General features: G+C 37.4%; 1 protein-coding gene across 1 annotated transcript in view; it reads right to left on the reverse strand.

The window, feature by feature from the left end:
- Positions 1–2,170: 2,170 nt before the first annotated feature.
- The window catches only part of SH3GL2 (SH3 domain containing GRB2 like 2, endophilin A1), a gene marked incomplete at both ends in the record, with an annotated part of 93,306 nt that continues 78,856 nt past the window's right edge, over positions 2,171–16,620 (reverse strand). The window contains 6 exons of the mRNA XM_080362312.1: positions 2,171–2,370; positions 4,350–4,480; positions 7,643–7,746; positions 9,252–9,410; positions 10,708–10,841; positions 12,691–12,834. Coding sequence (XP_080218438.1) covers positions 2,171–2,370; positions 4,350–4,480; positions 7,643–7,746; positions 9,252–9,410; positions 10,708–10,841; positions 12,691–12,834 — 872 coding nt within the window. The remainder of the gene's footprint in view (positions 2,371–4,349; positions 4,481–7,642; positions 7,747–9,251; positions 9,411–10,707; positions 10,842–12,690; positions 12,835–16,620) is intronic.

The raw sequence follows: 16,620 nt of genomic DNA on the forward strand, positions 1-16,620 counted from the left end.
AGGAAGAAGCAGCAGCAGAGAGGAGCTGTTATGGACTGGCCATAAACCTCCCATTCCACGTCCTCCTGCATTGCTGGTGGGGAGGAGTCAGAGGTGAAGAAGTGAATTTGAGTTAGGGAAATGAAGCAGGAAAAGTTCTGTTTCAATGTTTGTTTGTTTCTCACTACACAGATCTACTTTAATTGGCAATAAACTACTTTTCTCCAAATCAGGTCTGTTCTGCTTGTGACAGTGACCAGTAAGCAATTTCCTTGTCTTCATCTCAATCCATGAGCTTTCTCATTCTCCAAATAAGGAGAAGGAGTGAGTGAGCAGCTGGGTGGGCGTTTGGCTCCTTGCCAAAGCTAACCCACCACCATATGTGTACAACAAAGACTATAAAATTAAATAAAATGCTGTGTCATATGAAACAAAATTATAAGAAAGTTATAGTCTCCTTCTCTGGAGACATTTAAAACTCGCCTGGACACATTCCTGTGTAGCCTCATCTAGGTGTTCCTGCTCTGGCAGGGGGATTGGACTAGATGATCTTTCAAGGTCCCTTCCAATCCCTGACGTTCTGTGATTCTGTGATAAGTTACCATGTCTTTAAGCTTTTCTAAGGGGTTTGTGAACTCCAGCATTCTTTAATGAGAAACAACCTGTATCCACAAGATTGCATGCTGGTCATCATGACATTAATTTAATGTGCTCAGTGTTCAGCTCATCTTGTTTATGTGGGCCATTTAAATGTATGAGGTTTAACTGACTGAAGCAATATGATAATGACAAAGAAGTATTTTTCACATTTGCAAGAAAAGAGGAATATGCTTTCTGAAATAAAATTCTTCTTAGGTGAATTTAGCATCACAGATTTGAAAGCAACAAAGTAATAATTCACAACATTTTTGTAGTTATTGTCTCAGCATTTATTTGAAATATCAATACTTTCCATGATATAGTTTATACATTAAGCAGTAGGGAATTGTCTTCATTTCACATAATCCAGTATTGGAAGTGGCACATTCGAAGCAGCACATTAAACCTCTGAAAGAGTCTGTACAATTTAGATAAATAGAACTCTGGATAACTAAACTAACAGAACTTCTGCAACTGTTACCAACAGAATGCCAAGAAGCTAGGCACAGCACTGTACACACAAAGTGCAGGAAGGAGGAACACAAGAGAACCAACTAAACATATGGGAAATGTTTTTTGCATATACAGCCACATGTCTTTTAATTGCTCAACAGAAAAAGGTAAGTTTTATTTAGTCCTCATTGAGGGCAGAATATGCACAAATAATGTTTGAAGAACACATGGTAGACAGAAAGAAATGAAGCAAGGGTTGTGTTTGGTTGGTTATTGTATTCCTCAGTGAATGAGTTTACAAAGGATATCTGGTGCTTAAGCAGCATGATTTTGTGCAAAGACTTGACAAGAAACAGTTAACAAATGCCAGTTTTATTCCCCATCTTGCCCTCTTACTGGCATTTTGTTGAGCATGCTCAAAGTTCCTGAAGGGCAAATTCAGGTCGTTTGTGGTCCAAGGTTTTACTATAGCAATCCCCATTTTATGGTTTACAGTTTACCTCTGGATGGAAATAAGCCTTTTTAACAATAACTAAGTATATAAAAGTGAGCAGAGAGCAGCAAGACACACAATACAGTTGTTTGCTTTCCGAGAAACCAGAGGGTCTACATTTACGTTGTCTCTATGAGAGCAAGCCAGTTTGGTTGGAAGATACAATTCTGGTTAGTCGATGTTAGACCTGTGTGAACTGTATCATTAGGAAGGGAAAGACGGAATGGCAAGAACTTTTCCCTCTTTTTATAGAGAACTAAGACTGAAAAGTAATACAGTGGTGATAGGCATTACCTTCCCAATACCACCTTCACTTCCTGCTATTTCATTGAGTTACCTGCTTTGCTTGCCATCATCTTCCCATCTTCATCTCAGTAACGGCTCTGGTTACCACCAGCATGGCCAACAAACTAACCCACACTACACTGGCTCAGAAGATACCACGCATCACCACCATGCAGTATGACAATAGGTAAACCAAAGATGCTCAGTGGGAATCAATTACTCTAACCACTGCAGTTTGCACTTTTAAGGTGTAAGAAGCAGCATTTTGAAAGCAGTGGTACTGACACAACTATCTGGGTCAGAGGTGGTGGATCAGCCATCCTAATTAGGTAATGGAACAAGAATATCGACATAATTGATGGGGAAGAAACCTGACTGGCCATGAAGCATCCCCTCATACCAGTTTTCATCAATCTGGTTAGTAAGGGTAATGATATCACCCTCTTTAAATCCCAGCTCTCCTTCATTTTCTGGTTCAAAGTCATACAGAGCTCGGCAGCATGGCTGATCCATGTGAACACCTATGAAGAAGAAACACAAAGAAATAAGTGCTTAAAAATCTCAACAGTTACAGCATCCTTTTTACCGATGTACCTACTACAGATTTTGCTGTTTCTGGTATCACTCATATGCTGATGACAGTTCTTTGAGAACATCTAAATTTGGACTGCTAAACTTCATCAGAAGACAGCTATCGACTTTTGGCAGCCTTCAGTTTTCATATGTGGCTGTTAGTAAATGTCTGAGAATCCTACAAGAACAAAGATACAGTCAAGCCCACACCTAAAAGCATGGCTATGATCAGCTTGGAATCTAATTTTTGTCTGTTTACAAAGCACAAAAATTTAAGCAACATCCCCAAAGGATTTCCAGCTTTACTGGCACAGAGATGCTTTGTCTATTTACTTCACGCAGGTAGTATGAGGTAGCTTAAAATAACAGTGAAGGTCTAACTGTATTTTTGTCCTTTATTTGGAAACTGCACTGGCACAGCTGCACTATAAACCACTGTATATGCTCCTAATCCTCTGAATTTTAATATTAGGTTTCCAAAGACATTTTCTCCCCATTACCACAAAACTCTTGATTGCAGGGCCACCAGGATAGACTCAGAAAAAGTTTGAAATTGAAAGCTTTCTAGTATCCTAGTTCACAAATATCTGACCATAAACCTTTTGCAATAACTAATGCATATTATCATAAGTCATTAGTTACATTCGATTTTCATACATTATATGAAATTAACAAATATTCCTCCCATCCCCCATATTTTGCACCTGTCTGCCCTGAAGTCTCTATAGCTTCAAGCCTAATTAAACCAAAATTATTACTGGTCAAAATATTTAAGATTTAGCAGCACTAAATTGTAAGGAATCTTATATTGTTACCTGACTTTCCACAGTAAAAGTTCATGCACTTTCAGTGATCAGAATGAACCAACACACGTCACTGCACCATAAAGCACTTCTAAGCACACATATTTCAGCTTTTTCATGTGTACCAGGATCACGATGAATAAGGTTCAGATTCAAACTTTTTGCATATTAATTTCAACAACTCACTATAGCTAGAAGGTCCACGCTTAAGCTATTTCAGGACAAAAATACTCTATTTCCATAGATGTCAAAAGAGCAATTTTTTCAAATACCAGATTAAATTTATTAAATTCTGTAGAGAAACCTTATTTCATCTCTGTACATATCGCTCACAGTGTATTTTATTTGTCATGAAGACTGTTTTGCTGGCATCAGCAAGCCCTACAATGCATGTTTGGTACCCTTATTGCTACCAGATGAAATTTAGAAGACTTAGCAAATAAACTCTAGTGAACACAGAAGACTGAAGCTTTGAATGAAGCAAGCCAAACATAAATTTAATAATTGTGAAAGAAGAAGATGTTTCTCTGAAACTTATTAACACTTCAAAAGAAAGAACCCAAAATGCTAAATTCTGCTCCCTGAAGAGGAAAACATGAATGCTGAAGAGACAGAAATATCAGTCTGCACTGCCTTAGCACAGAGAAGTTTTCATGACACTACATAAAAGAGGTGAAGAAGAAAATTACTGGTGGCATGAGGGAAAATTTAGCATACAAGATTCAAGCCACAATCCTGCTCCATTGTATCCCTCTCCTCACTGGCACACTGAGATTAGTAGCAGTTTGCAGGGTTATACAAGACAATTCCCGGCTGCAAATGCCAAATGGAGATACTGTTGCTGCCTGTAGCTGGAAGAACATAAAAGATGTACATCAGGATGTGGTGGGAAAGAAAGAAATCCTTTGATCCAAAGACACATTTAAAGCAATGGATGATGCATCCCTGTTTGTTGGTCTGGGGATGTGAACACTTCACAAATAAACAACAGTTCGAACAGTTCTCCCCTACATTATCCTCACTCTCATTTCCCCTCAATATGGAAGAACTAATCCTCAGAAAAACTTCTGCAGTGCACCAAAACTTCAGACAGAGTTGGCTTCTCACATTGCTACAGCCATTACCTGACGGTTTGGGTGTGGTGGCATGGGATATTCCTCCATTGTGCTGAGTATTGTCACCAGTTGTGAAATCCAGGCTCATTCGGGGCTTGGGCTGGTATTCTCTCCTGGGCTGAGATGAAGCCTCTTTTATTCTGTCAAAACATTAAGTTAAATGTCAAGAGCTAGTTTCTTGTTAACAGATGAGATGCACCAAACAGCTTTATTTCCACAGCTGAAGTTCCCATTCACGAATCATCCAGACTAAACAAGTTTTGGCATTTGGAGTAATTTTTTGTTTACAACACTAGTTTAAATCCAAGATTTAACCAGGTGAACCAAGATTCACCTGATGTGACTATACCATGTTGTTGTTAATTTTTCTTTCCCTCTACGAACCTAGAATTTTGTCTGGCTTGCTTTTGTCTAACAATAACAAAGAGCTTTTAACAGAGAAAAACTTGTTACATGATCAGCAATGCTTACAGAAGGGCTGTGCAAATGTCTCTACCCCCATTTTTAGCAAGATTTTTGCTTCCATCCCTGGCAAGCCTTAACTGTTCAATAGCTCAATGCCAACTCTTGTCATTTTGTGAGGAGACTGTGTGGGAATGTACTGACTTCAGTTGCGGACTTAATTAATTTTTAATCTGTAATACTTGTTTCACAAAGGTACACAACTCCAGTTTTCGTGACTCTCAAAACAAAAATATTATACATCATTCATTTCAACTTATTCTTCTAATTGAGAAATCTAGAATTTCTGGGAAAGGGTGCATTTTCAGATTCTATGGTAAAACCCAGGGAAGGGATGATGACAGAATCAGAGGAGCATATGCAAAACAACTGCCTAGACTTGCTGTTGACAGAACATTTTGATTTATCTTTTGAAAAGATGTGCTTCTAACTTAAGCAGTTTTGGCCCTGATAACAAGGATTTTCCTCACTATCACTGCTTTTCTTCTTCATAAACGAAAGCATAAGCATATTAAAAACATAAATCAATTAACCTGTAAAAATAAATAAAAAGGCTTTGCTGTATTCCATTAACAGAAGTTGCTTTTTCAAAATACGAAAGTTTCGAAGAAATAAGCAAGTTCTATTACACTTGATACTTCGATCAAACAAACACCATTTTTTACAGATTATGAACTAGGTGACAGTTCTAGTGACTTGCTATAAACTACCCAAAAGCCCAGCATGAGCCATGTTTTTTAAGAAACATCTCCAAGGAAACCCTTTCTGCTTCCCAGCTGCTCTGTCACGATACCCTGTCTTGACAACTGCAGCCTCCTGGTGCTTGATGAAAAAGAGAGTTTAAAAGGAAAAGCCTTTGTTGACCTTCCAGGTTTTATTAATTTTATTGCAAGTCCCCCAATGTTTGCTAAGTTTCTAAAGCCCCAGTTCCTCCAATCATGGCATTTTAAGGAAGTTTATCCCTTCTGGTAATGTGTAGAACAAAACTGAAAATTCTTGCACTTGCAGTTCCTGCAGAAAGTTTTGAAGACCAATCTAAAGGGACCAGAAAAAAGAATGGAGAGCATTTTAAAAAATTTTTCATGGGTTTTGCAATCTAATTCATCTTTTTAAAAAAGTGATTTGGGTAATGCTTTAAATAGGACAGTCTTAGCAGTTAGAGGATGTTGTCCATGCCAGTACGAACAAGTTACATTCACATCTTTTAAAAACCATCTAGAAAACAGGCAGTATGTTCTGTAGACATCACTGAGAGTGAACAGTAACAAATTTCCTCATCCTAAAAGTAAAGCATTATTTATTTTCTGGTCCATATGGTCAAAAAAAACAAACCCGAAAATCCAGGCCCATGCATTCTTTGCCACCTGCATTTCAACAGTGGCAAAAGATATGTAGTTCAAATAGTAATAGCTCTATATCCCTGCTTAATCCCTGGAAGGAGCATATTATGTTACTTGAATTTGCGTCCAGCTGTTTGGACAAAGAATGATATAGCCAGCAGACTTTTTACAATTAGGGATGCACAGTCAGTTTATACAAAAGATTTACTTCAGCACATCTAGAAGAGCAGTCTGAAACAAGGTTCCTGAAAAGCTGAAACCATTCAGAGCTGAAACTTAAAGCAAAGATATGGACCATTCAGCAGAAGTTTCAAAGGGGCAAAGGATTATCTGAACAGATACAGGAAATCTGTTGCAGAGAGAGGTACGTATGTTCACTCTATCATGCAGCTTATGGACTACAGAAAAACCCACCTGCTCCTGAGGTTTTTTTAATACTTCTGTAAAGTAACTGAAGTATTCATTCTGAAGGGCTGAAAATCATTCTGTTAGCTGTTCAGACAGTACTGCAAAGTGTATCCAGAAACAGCTTGCTGTGCAGCATACTATCAGAAAAAGTGCTGCTCCTAATCGCAACGAAAGAAGCTTACAGACTGTGCACTCTAAGAAAATAAACAGACCCAGCAGTACCAGAAACTAGATCTATGTTAATGACATCAGGAAAGAGCAAAGAATCATCTACAATTAAAAAAGCTGCCTTTACACAGCATGTGAGCATTATCTGTTCTTGGGCATTACTCCAGAACCATGTAAACCAAAGAAATCTTTCCTGCATGTTGTTTCCTTGAAGAAAGACGTGTGTGGGAAGCTGATGAACTTTTACAAACTTTATTTCACACATTTCAAAGAGGTACAATCTGTTTTGTGTTGATAGAAATAAAAATTCTAAACTAAAAATTCTAAAATTCTGTTAAAAAGATATTGTACCAATTCCAAGATAGAATTCACAGTTACAGAAAAGTGAATGGAAGAGGTAAATTCAGTTAAGTCTTGCATCAAGTTTGATCTGATAATAAGCTGGAAAAAAGGAGTATTAATAAGGTGGCAAATGATGGGGTCTCACTACCTGGCTCAGGTAGATAAGAATGTAACAAGATACTATTTTTCATTAGCAATCATTAACATCTTATCTCAGAAAGACTACTTTGTGAATACATAGAGGAATGCTAAGGAATCTGAAGTTGTAAGTCCCACTGACTTCCAATGTTTATAAAAGCTTGCAATTAAATCACATTTAACAGCTTTATTGAGCTGAGATGCATTCCTGTTCTCATTCAGCCATACTCAGAAGTATAAGTCCCTTCAAAACACATAAAACTCAGCTTGCAATTGCCTCATGAAAGGGACCTAGTTTTCATAAAAATACAGCTACCATGTTGCAAAAGATAACCGCATTGCATTATTCCACTCTTCGGTTTTCTGCCTCTGTAAAACAAAAACCAACCAACCAAAAAAACCCAACAAAAAACCAATTCAACAAACTTAGAAAAAGTGTGTTACCTATCTTCCAGCTTAGAAGTAACTCGCTGTAGGATCTGTGTGGCCTGCTTGTGGTACTCCAGCTGGGCTTGCACAAGAGCAGAAAGCTGGCTCACTTGTTCAATCTGAGGGTTGACATTAAAACATCAGATTCTAGGCAAGTACTAGCAGCTCAGCAATAGCGAGTAAAGATCATTGTCACACTGACAATGCAAAGGAAGCTTTACTTATCTCTCTAAAACTTCATTCATCTTTGTAGTTTGTACATAAGTTACATATAAATCTTTATTCATTACCATGTATGGTTATGACCTGATCTGGAATGGTAACAGCAACTCTTGTCCGTTGATTGTCTCCATGGCTGATTTGCATGAACAGCAGCCTACAGACCTACCTCATCCAGCAAACACTATGAAAGTAAAAATGAGACTGTAATGAGAGCACAATACACCTTCTCCAGTCCTGCCTTTGAGGGGCACAAAACAAGAAGCAGCACTATGGTCATGCTTCTGTTGTACTCTGTCCTGTGAGGCACACCAAAACAAGACACTACATACTCCTGGATGCAGAATATTTGTAATGAAAGCAGATAGCATTCTACTTCATGAGGGAATAAACATTCAGAACTCTTGTGCTGTCAATACAATTGCTAGCAGTTCCCGTAACAGACAATGCTGCAATGGTGTAATGCAGGCCAGCACTCTATAGCCACGTGGCATTGGATGTTACCACAAGGACTGAATTATTTACAAACTTGTTATACTTCTTCAATTTCAGCACAGCTATATTTAATTTCTACCATGCAAATATTTTGAGGTTTGTTATGGCCCCTCTACAGCAATCTGGTAACAAAATGAAGAATTAAATTAGGTGTGTATTTAAATTTTGGACCAATCTAGTAATTTACTTCAACGGGAATATTTAAAGCGAGTTTTCTTAGACCACAAAATCTATAAGACAGATGTCAGCTAAATTTTTTTTTTTCCCTCCAAAAGAGATAATTTTTTCTTCTCTCTTGATTTTACAGTTTCAACATTAATTGTAAACAGAATATTAAAAAAGTATGGATGTTCAATCCTAAACCAGTCTGTGAGCAACAAATATGATGTAGAGTCAGATTTGAGCAGTCACAATAACTTGGGCTTTCCTATTCACTATTGCACCTGTCTACAGCAGAGACCATGGGGTTATGAGTTCATCATCTCTGTCTTTAGCAATCCTCTGAGAAGCCCACACACGTGAGCAAAAGCCTGACTCAAACCCTAATACCACAGCTAAGTAAAAGTCATGATTACTTTTATATAATCCTAAAACGGAAGACGTTTTGTTTTGTAAGTAACACTATACAATTAGTAAGCACAACGATGCTGCAAAGATTTTATGTTCTTTACCTTAGTTACCTATAAAATTAGTCCTATATGTGCATGCTGTGCATTACTATAGCTTCAGAGACTCTCACTGAGACCACCAAGGAGGCAAGTGCTTCCCCACTGTACAGTGACAGGAGTCTGTGGTGTCATGGATTTAACGAGTCTTTTAGGTTTTAGACTACCGTAGACTGCCTTCACTGCTGAACCAGTATCTTTCCCTTTTTAAGATTCAGCTCCAAGATTAAGAAGGGATAACTCACATCCATCTCCAGAAGGTTGAACATGCTTGACTCAGCAATTTCTTTTGATTCATCGAATTTCTCCAGAGCTTGGCGAAGTTCTTCATCGGGGAGCTTGCCCTGTCTTTTCTTTTTGTAATCAAAATCCAGGCGCCGACCCTCCATTTTCTTTAGGTGATGCTAAAAACGAAAAACCCAAACTCAGGCACAGAATGAAGGATGTTCCCCAACTGTCCTTATATTGCATTGCAATCAGGAAGTCATGCACATTTGCAAGCATATGCTATTTGCTGTATATCAACCTTTCCCCAGAGAGGAGAAATACAGAAAAATGAGGTAGGTGGTTTTACATATAATTTAAGAAGCCATGGTGTGTTGCTGTCTCAATGACAGACCTTCAACATTAAAAAACAGAATGGATAACTGCAATTGCCACCCATATAAATGACAAGTGAGTTTCTAGCCTTTTAACTCTGATTGGAATTACCTGAACACCACCGTTTTTCCCTAGATGTTTAAGAGAACTCTACTAAAAGCACAAGTTAGTACACTTTTTGCCTGTGTAACAGTTCTCTTAAACAAAACAACACAGAAAATATTTTTATCGTTTCCATCAAATCACCAAAGGATCTTAACATTATATTTTATTACAGATTTTTTAGTTTGTTAACTGATGTAACACTCATGTCAATCTGTTTAGCAGGTGCTACATCAAGCTGGAAAAAAGTTAATGCTACCAGCATAAGCATGAATACTTTAGGTATTTAGTTTCCCTCAGAAGCATCAATTTGTTGTCTGTTATAACATTTATAACTTTGTCAACTTTGCAAATTATATCCAACTGCCTAAGACATCTTTCTTCCACATAAATTTAACAATATGAAAGCCTTACTGAGCTCAGAAGAACACTCATATATAAAGACAAACACTTGCTGAATTTGGGAGGCACATTTACTTCCACAATTATAGAGTTAGGTCACGTCCACAGTATGTGGGCAAACAGATTTTCCTCTGTCAATGCTGTCTGGTTCTTGGATTACTAATTACGTAATTATGCAAGCAAACAGTGTTTGTGTTCTAAATTCCTGAGAATGTTTCAGACACAGTCTTCATACAGACAAAAGAGTAATGCCAGTCTATAAGCAACTGACATGTCATACACTAGAAAATTAAATTTAAACATCTGTTTATTTATTTAGTGAAATGAGCTTTCATATGGTAAGGTTAGAGAGCTATGTTCATGCTTGCATGAGCTTGACAAGCTACCATCAAAAAATGTTAGAATTTTGATCTGTCTCATTCTAAATCATCAACAAGAGAGACAGAATTGAAAAGTAAAACTCAAGCCAAAAGAGCCTAAGACCAGTTCATTTGTGAATCTCAAAGAACATTTAAAACTAAACAACTAACATAAATTTTGAACTTATACAGAGTCTGCAGATTGGACATTATTAAAATGCCAGATTGAAGGCAATACCTGTATTTCTCTCAGATCTTTGTCATGAAGATTCTGAAGTGGGTCAATGAAGTTTTGTTTCACTTCCATGTCTAAAGAATCCTTGACCTCAGAAAGTTCCTTCATGGCTTCTCCCACATCTGCAAGTGCTGGTCCTGAAAGAAAAGATGTCCAGTTTATCTCACACATAACTTCGGTCCAAATCACTGTAGAATGAATCTGAGTCATGGAAATTTCAGTTTTAACATTTTGTTTCAAGTCTCATGTTTAGGAAACAAACAGAATATGACACACTGTGTGAAAGGGCAACAAGGATTTTTCACTTCTGCAGCCCCCAAGTTTACGCCTTGTAACACAGCTGAACCTGAGGATCTATGCTGTGTCAAGACACCCTCCTCCACAGCCCTTGTTGTCCAATCATTACTCACTCTGGTGAAACAAACATGCTAGAAAATAATTATCTGTATTTGCTGTAGTGCTGCTGTCAACAGACTCTAGACTGAATACAAAAATAGCTCTAATGCAAGTCTAGGTCTCCCTATTTTTACCTGTGAGACTGCTGACAGTAACAAATGTAAAAATTCTTTAAAATTTCACAGAATTTTTTCTGATGAAAGATTTACTTGAAGAAACTATGGACTGCATATGCCTACTCAAGTTCATAAACTTCAATACGAATTATCTGCCTTCTGAGATTTCCTCCAAGATTAACTTGAGGGTCTCAAAAGTTCCCACTCTGGTTTACCTCACCTTCATGAAAACAAAAGCAAGAAGCTCAAAAATACACTCCTGGCTTGAAGGGTGGGTTGTTGGAAAACCAAATCAAAGCAAACTAAACACAATTTCAAGGAATACAAAGGGTCTGATAACTCAAAAATCTGAAAAATCAGACGGAGCTTTGACTCCCAAGCAGGGGATGCCAGCAATGATCTGCAAAACTAGAGAGCCTGGCAGACATGGATGAAGAGAGACAAACAGCCATAATAGCGGCTATTAGTAAAGAATGTGAAAATAATTGCCATATCTATTCTGCTGCATGCTACTGCAATCATCAGGGAACGTAAAGCAATTTGTGCAAACTAAATTCTATTAGTTCTTCATTTTCCCTTTAAAAATGTGTTTGAAATGTAGTAAATGAGAGGCAACCAATTAAAAAACAATTCGGTAGTCTTTAGCACAAATCAACTTACATCTGCCAAGCTAATCAGTAAATTATATAAAACAAACAAGAAAGTACCATTCCCATTGCAGATGTCTTTATGCCAGAAACAACATTCTGTGAAGATTCAGATAGGAAATAGATTTTTCACAGTCCTATTTGAGGGTCCTGTGTGTCGCCATATAAAAATGGCACCAGAGAAGCCCACACAAATTGGACATGAAGACAAAGGATCCCTTTTGGTTAGAACTCTATTGTTGAAGAACACAATTTTAAGTCTCATTTTAAAATTTCTAACTCAGGCATTTGTAAATTCATTTGGACCATGGAGGGAGGAGTGGCTGACGTATTAGACACGAGTATTCACTAGTGCCTTAAAATGTGGAATTTGGTCAGAAAAAACAACAAAGTCTATTAAAAATCTATTATCCTTTATTCCTGGCCTGTAATGAAGACAATAACTTTTATTATAAGGATTCTGAGGACAAAAAGGTTTTATTGTACACATGCATAGACAATAATACAGTTTCTGAATATGTAGGTCTTTCATTCTAACACATCCCCAGTAACAATATCTATGAAAGAGCCTAAACCCTATATGCCATGGGTCCAAATGGAAACAATTAGACTTTTATCCACAATAAAAAAATCTTTAGTCCAAACCTGCAAAAGATACTCAACAGGCCTAGATTGAACCTAAAGGAGAAGTCTGGTGGAGCAGAACTCTGATGATCCTTGCAGAAGTTCTTTCTTTATAAGAGCACAACACTTTAATAATGAAAGTTATATTAAATTTTATTACAATTTTTATTACATTACAACACAACGGGAAGTAATCAAGTTACCAAAGTTGCATTCTTCTCCAAGTTCTCGGCCAAACTTCAGCATGGCATCTGCCAGCAAGGCTTCAGCCTGAGGGTAACCTGGTCCCTTTTCCTGGCCTCGAATTTTGGACATGGTGTTGATCATGCTGAGTTTAGCTCTGGAAGCTGAAGCAGGCAATTGACAGAGGTTACAAATATGCAATCATTTGAGAATACAGACAGGAATGCACTCTTTTAATTTATCTGAACTACCTACAATGTATCTGAAGGACATTACCTAAGTTTAGGATTAAGCTCTGGTTTTCATTAATTATTTTTAGAGCAAAGCAATGAAATGTTGCTGGTCACTGACTTATTTCTTCTGGTAGTTCAGAGAGGAGGCTCTGTCCTGAACTTCAAGACAAAGCTTCCCTTGAAATTACTTCGACAGAAGAAACCCCAGAAATACCCTCAGGATAGCATGTTCGATATGTGCTACAACTCAGGCAAAAAAAATATCTTTAAGCTGTCTCCAAATTCTCAATCTTAACATCCTTGGGTACCAGATGGATAGCAGATTGAGCTAGGCTTCCTCTCAAGGAAAAGTCCAGACTAGGTACACTCAAGATTAAACTGTGGTGCCCCACATTTTTTAAATGTTTGAAGGTTTTTCTGTTGTAGAATATTAAATAAAACCTATGTCTCTAAACACGATGTTCAATAACCTTTGAAACATTTCCTGGTTTTTATGGGAATTTGGGGTAACTCCTACTTCAATTCGGTTTTCAACTGTACTTTAGCTTGTATATTATTGCAGATACAAAACTGCAGATCAGAAGAGAGGACACAATTATCATAATTGGTGAAAACAAAGACAGCAAACAAAAAAATAATTAATTTGCTGGATAATGTGCTTTAGTGAATTTCTGCAGCTACAGAATGCAAATGGCCTGCAGAGAGTGAATTAATTAATGGTACTTCAAATTTTGCCAGCTGAATCCTGTTGCCAGCAAATCGGACTCAGCAGGTGTTTCTATCTCCATTATTGTGTGTGCTACAGGAGGGCAGCTATGAATGTCTCTACCTTCCTCCTCACAAAGGCTTGACTTTGCTAGCTGCTCTTATGAGTTAGTATTTCTGTTTACCAAACATTAGTAGCTCACACTTCTGTGTGCTGATTTCATTACTTAAAACTCAACCTTGCATACACTTCTGCAACAAAACAAAACACAAGCAGACTAGAGTCATCAAGTGTTTTGCTCTTAACTTACTTTCACTTTGTAGCATACAAATGCATGCAAAGACACAGAAACAGACACAGGAAAATCAGTGTCGTACTTATTTTGCCTGAGAACCAACTATAAAAGGATGACATACTTTTAACATACAGTAATTATGTTTTTGTAAGCTTTTTCGCTACCCTTGAGTGACACCAGATCATGCTTTTTAGCATATGAATTTATTGATGCCTTCTGTTTCTACCCACTACAAAACTACAGTCAGCAGACTGGCTAACTGTTCAGTATAAGAAGTAGCATTTCAATGAAGTGTCTGGCCTTTAAAAATGGCATGAAAATAATGGTGGCAATGGGAAAATACAGAGGCACCAAAGGAACTATGGCAAAACCAAAATCAGTCAGGGGAATGAAGGCAGCAAGCTGAATTAAAATAGGAATTTGTGTGAGTATTTTCAGAAATAAAAGGAAAAAAAAAAGAGTAAATGTAAATATCAAAGTGGCTACATTCTAGACAGGCAGGTAAGAGCAGAAAGCAAAAGATACAGGAAGGAATGAAAAAGATCAAAGGACAATAAGGGAAGAGCAAGAAATAATTCATAAAGAGAAGAAAAGCATGAAAATTCATGCTTCAATGAGTCATCTAATCATTCAATAACTATTACATTAGAATACTGATTTAGTAGGAAATCTCAGAATACATCCACCAGTGGTCTCATTCCACTTTTCTTCTTTTAAATATTATTACAGTAACTTTTATGGGAGCAGAAGTAAGTTTGTGGAAAATCCCATCCTGAGCCCTTTCATTTCTGTTGCTTTATTGTGATAGTGCCACATGGTTTCTTCCCTTTTGTTTCAACCTGAGTGAGGACAGGCAGAGATGTACATAATACCCCATGGAAGTGACCTGAATGCTTGATTCTTTTCCCAGTTGCGCTCCCTCTCCCTTACACTGACTTTCATGGTGTCACCAATGCGTCGCCTTAAGTGTTAACAGAGCCACAGCAAAACATAAGCTTCCTGCCAAAGAGCTCAAAAGAAACTTCAGCAGTGGATTAAATTGCTTGTTCTTTGTATTTTCAATCTTGTTCATCCTGCACAATTTTCTTGAAATTACAGCCATGTACATCTGCATGGGGAGCTTCGGAGCCTTCATCATGTTCAATTTTAGCTATTTGCAGCCATCCTTCTTCTTTTTTTCTTTTTTTTTTTTTTTCAAAATTGAGAAGTCTAAAAATCTGTCTTTTTCATTCATGCTAACCTCAACTCAACATCTTGCTCAGCAAATTCACCTTTGTCTTTACCATCCTTTCCTTTCCTTTCCTTTCCTTTCCTTTCCTTTCCTTTCCTTTCCTTTCCTTTCCTTTCCTTTCCTTTCCTTTCCTTTCCTTTCCTTTCCTTTCCTTTCCTTTCCTTTCCTTTCCTTTCCTTTCCTTTCCTTTCCTTTCCTTTCCTTTCCTTTCCTTTCCTTTTCCTTCCCTTTCCCTTTCCCTTTCCCTTTCCCTTTCCCTTTCCCTTTCCCTTTCCCTTCCATTTCCCCTTTCCTCATTCCTTTTCCTCTTATTTTTCTTTCCCACATTAGATAATTAACTGTTTAGCAAAGTTAGACAATGCTGCATAGTTCATTTATTGATCCTCCAAAACACCACGAAGCAAACTGATTGCTAGCACTGCAGTGCTATGCTGTCAAAGCATATTGATGTTTTCAGGGCACATCATACTTATCAAGGAATGTGTGCTACATCCAAAACTCTCTTCTCCCTTATAAACTCAGCTAAACTTTAAAAAAAATATTCTGTTAAATATTGCTGTTAAAGATTTTTTTTCATTAAATTTCCCCCCTCTTCCCAATGTAATATTTCTACTTTTTATGAAAACGAGAAAGCAAACAGGAAATACTGGAAATCATGATTTTTTTGTGTCCTAGGTAAATAGTAACATAGTTGCAGGGAGAATTTTAAATAATTTTTGTTTTATTGAAAAAAAAAAAGTAATTTTCCATGCAATTCCTCTTGCTGTAGGGAGCCTTTTTTCAATTGGCATAAAACAATCTAAGATCAGGTGAAAGCTGAAAAAAGTCTGTCCTCTTTTCCTCTTACTCCATCTACTGCCATCTCATTTGATATGCGAGACAGTAAATCTTCTTCTTGCCTATTACAATTTTAATTTTCTGATCCTACTTGCACACGCCACAAGCAAATGAAGGGATGTGTAGATAGAGTACGGAAACTGCTCCTTCCTGCAGCACCACAAACTTGTGCCAGCCTGAGGTGCCTGAAATCACACCCTCAGCTACTTGCAGAGATTTTGCTCTTTGCCATTGCTGTGAGCCTCTTTCATGACTCACAGCAATCATAATCACCCAGATGTGTCAGAAAAGAAGTCAGAGAAGCACTAAAGAGCCAAAGCTTATTACTCAGTCTGTATAGTGTTGCACAACAGCAGCTTGACAGTAGTTAACAACTTTATCACTAGTCCCATAATGTTTGTCAATCCTATTGCTTTTCCTGAAGAGTACTTCTTGACGATCAGCAATGACTCAAGTGACAAACAGTATTTCATCTGTTGACATAGAAACTATCCTAGGCATCATTATCTTCCTTCCAGCAGTTAAGAAGTTGTAAATATTTTTTCTCTTTTTTTTCAATCCACTGGCAGCATCATCAAATTATCTTCCTTGCCTCTGTGGTCTAACATAAAAGTATCTCAATTAAGCTATTCCAGCAATAGTCCTTTA

Source organism: Nesoenas mayeri (assembly GCF_963082525.1).
Source record: "Nesoenas mayeri genome assembly, chromosome: Z".
In the NCBI taxonomy this organism is placed as follows: Eukaryota; Metazoa; Chordata; class Aves; order Columbiformes; family Columbidae; genus Nesoenas; species Nesoenas mayeri.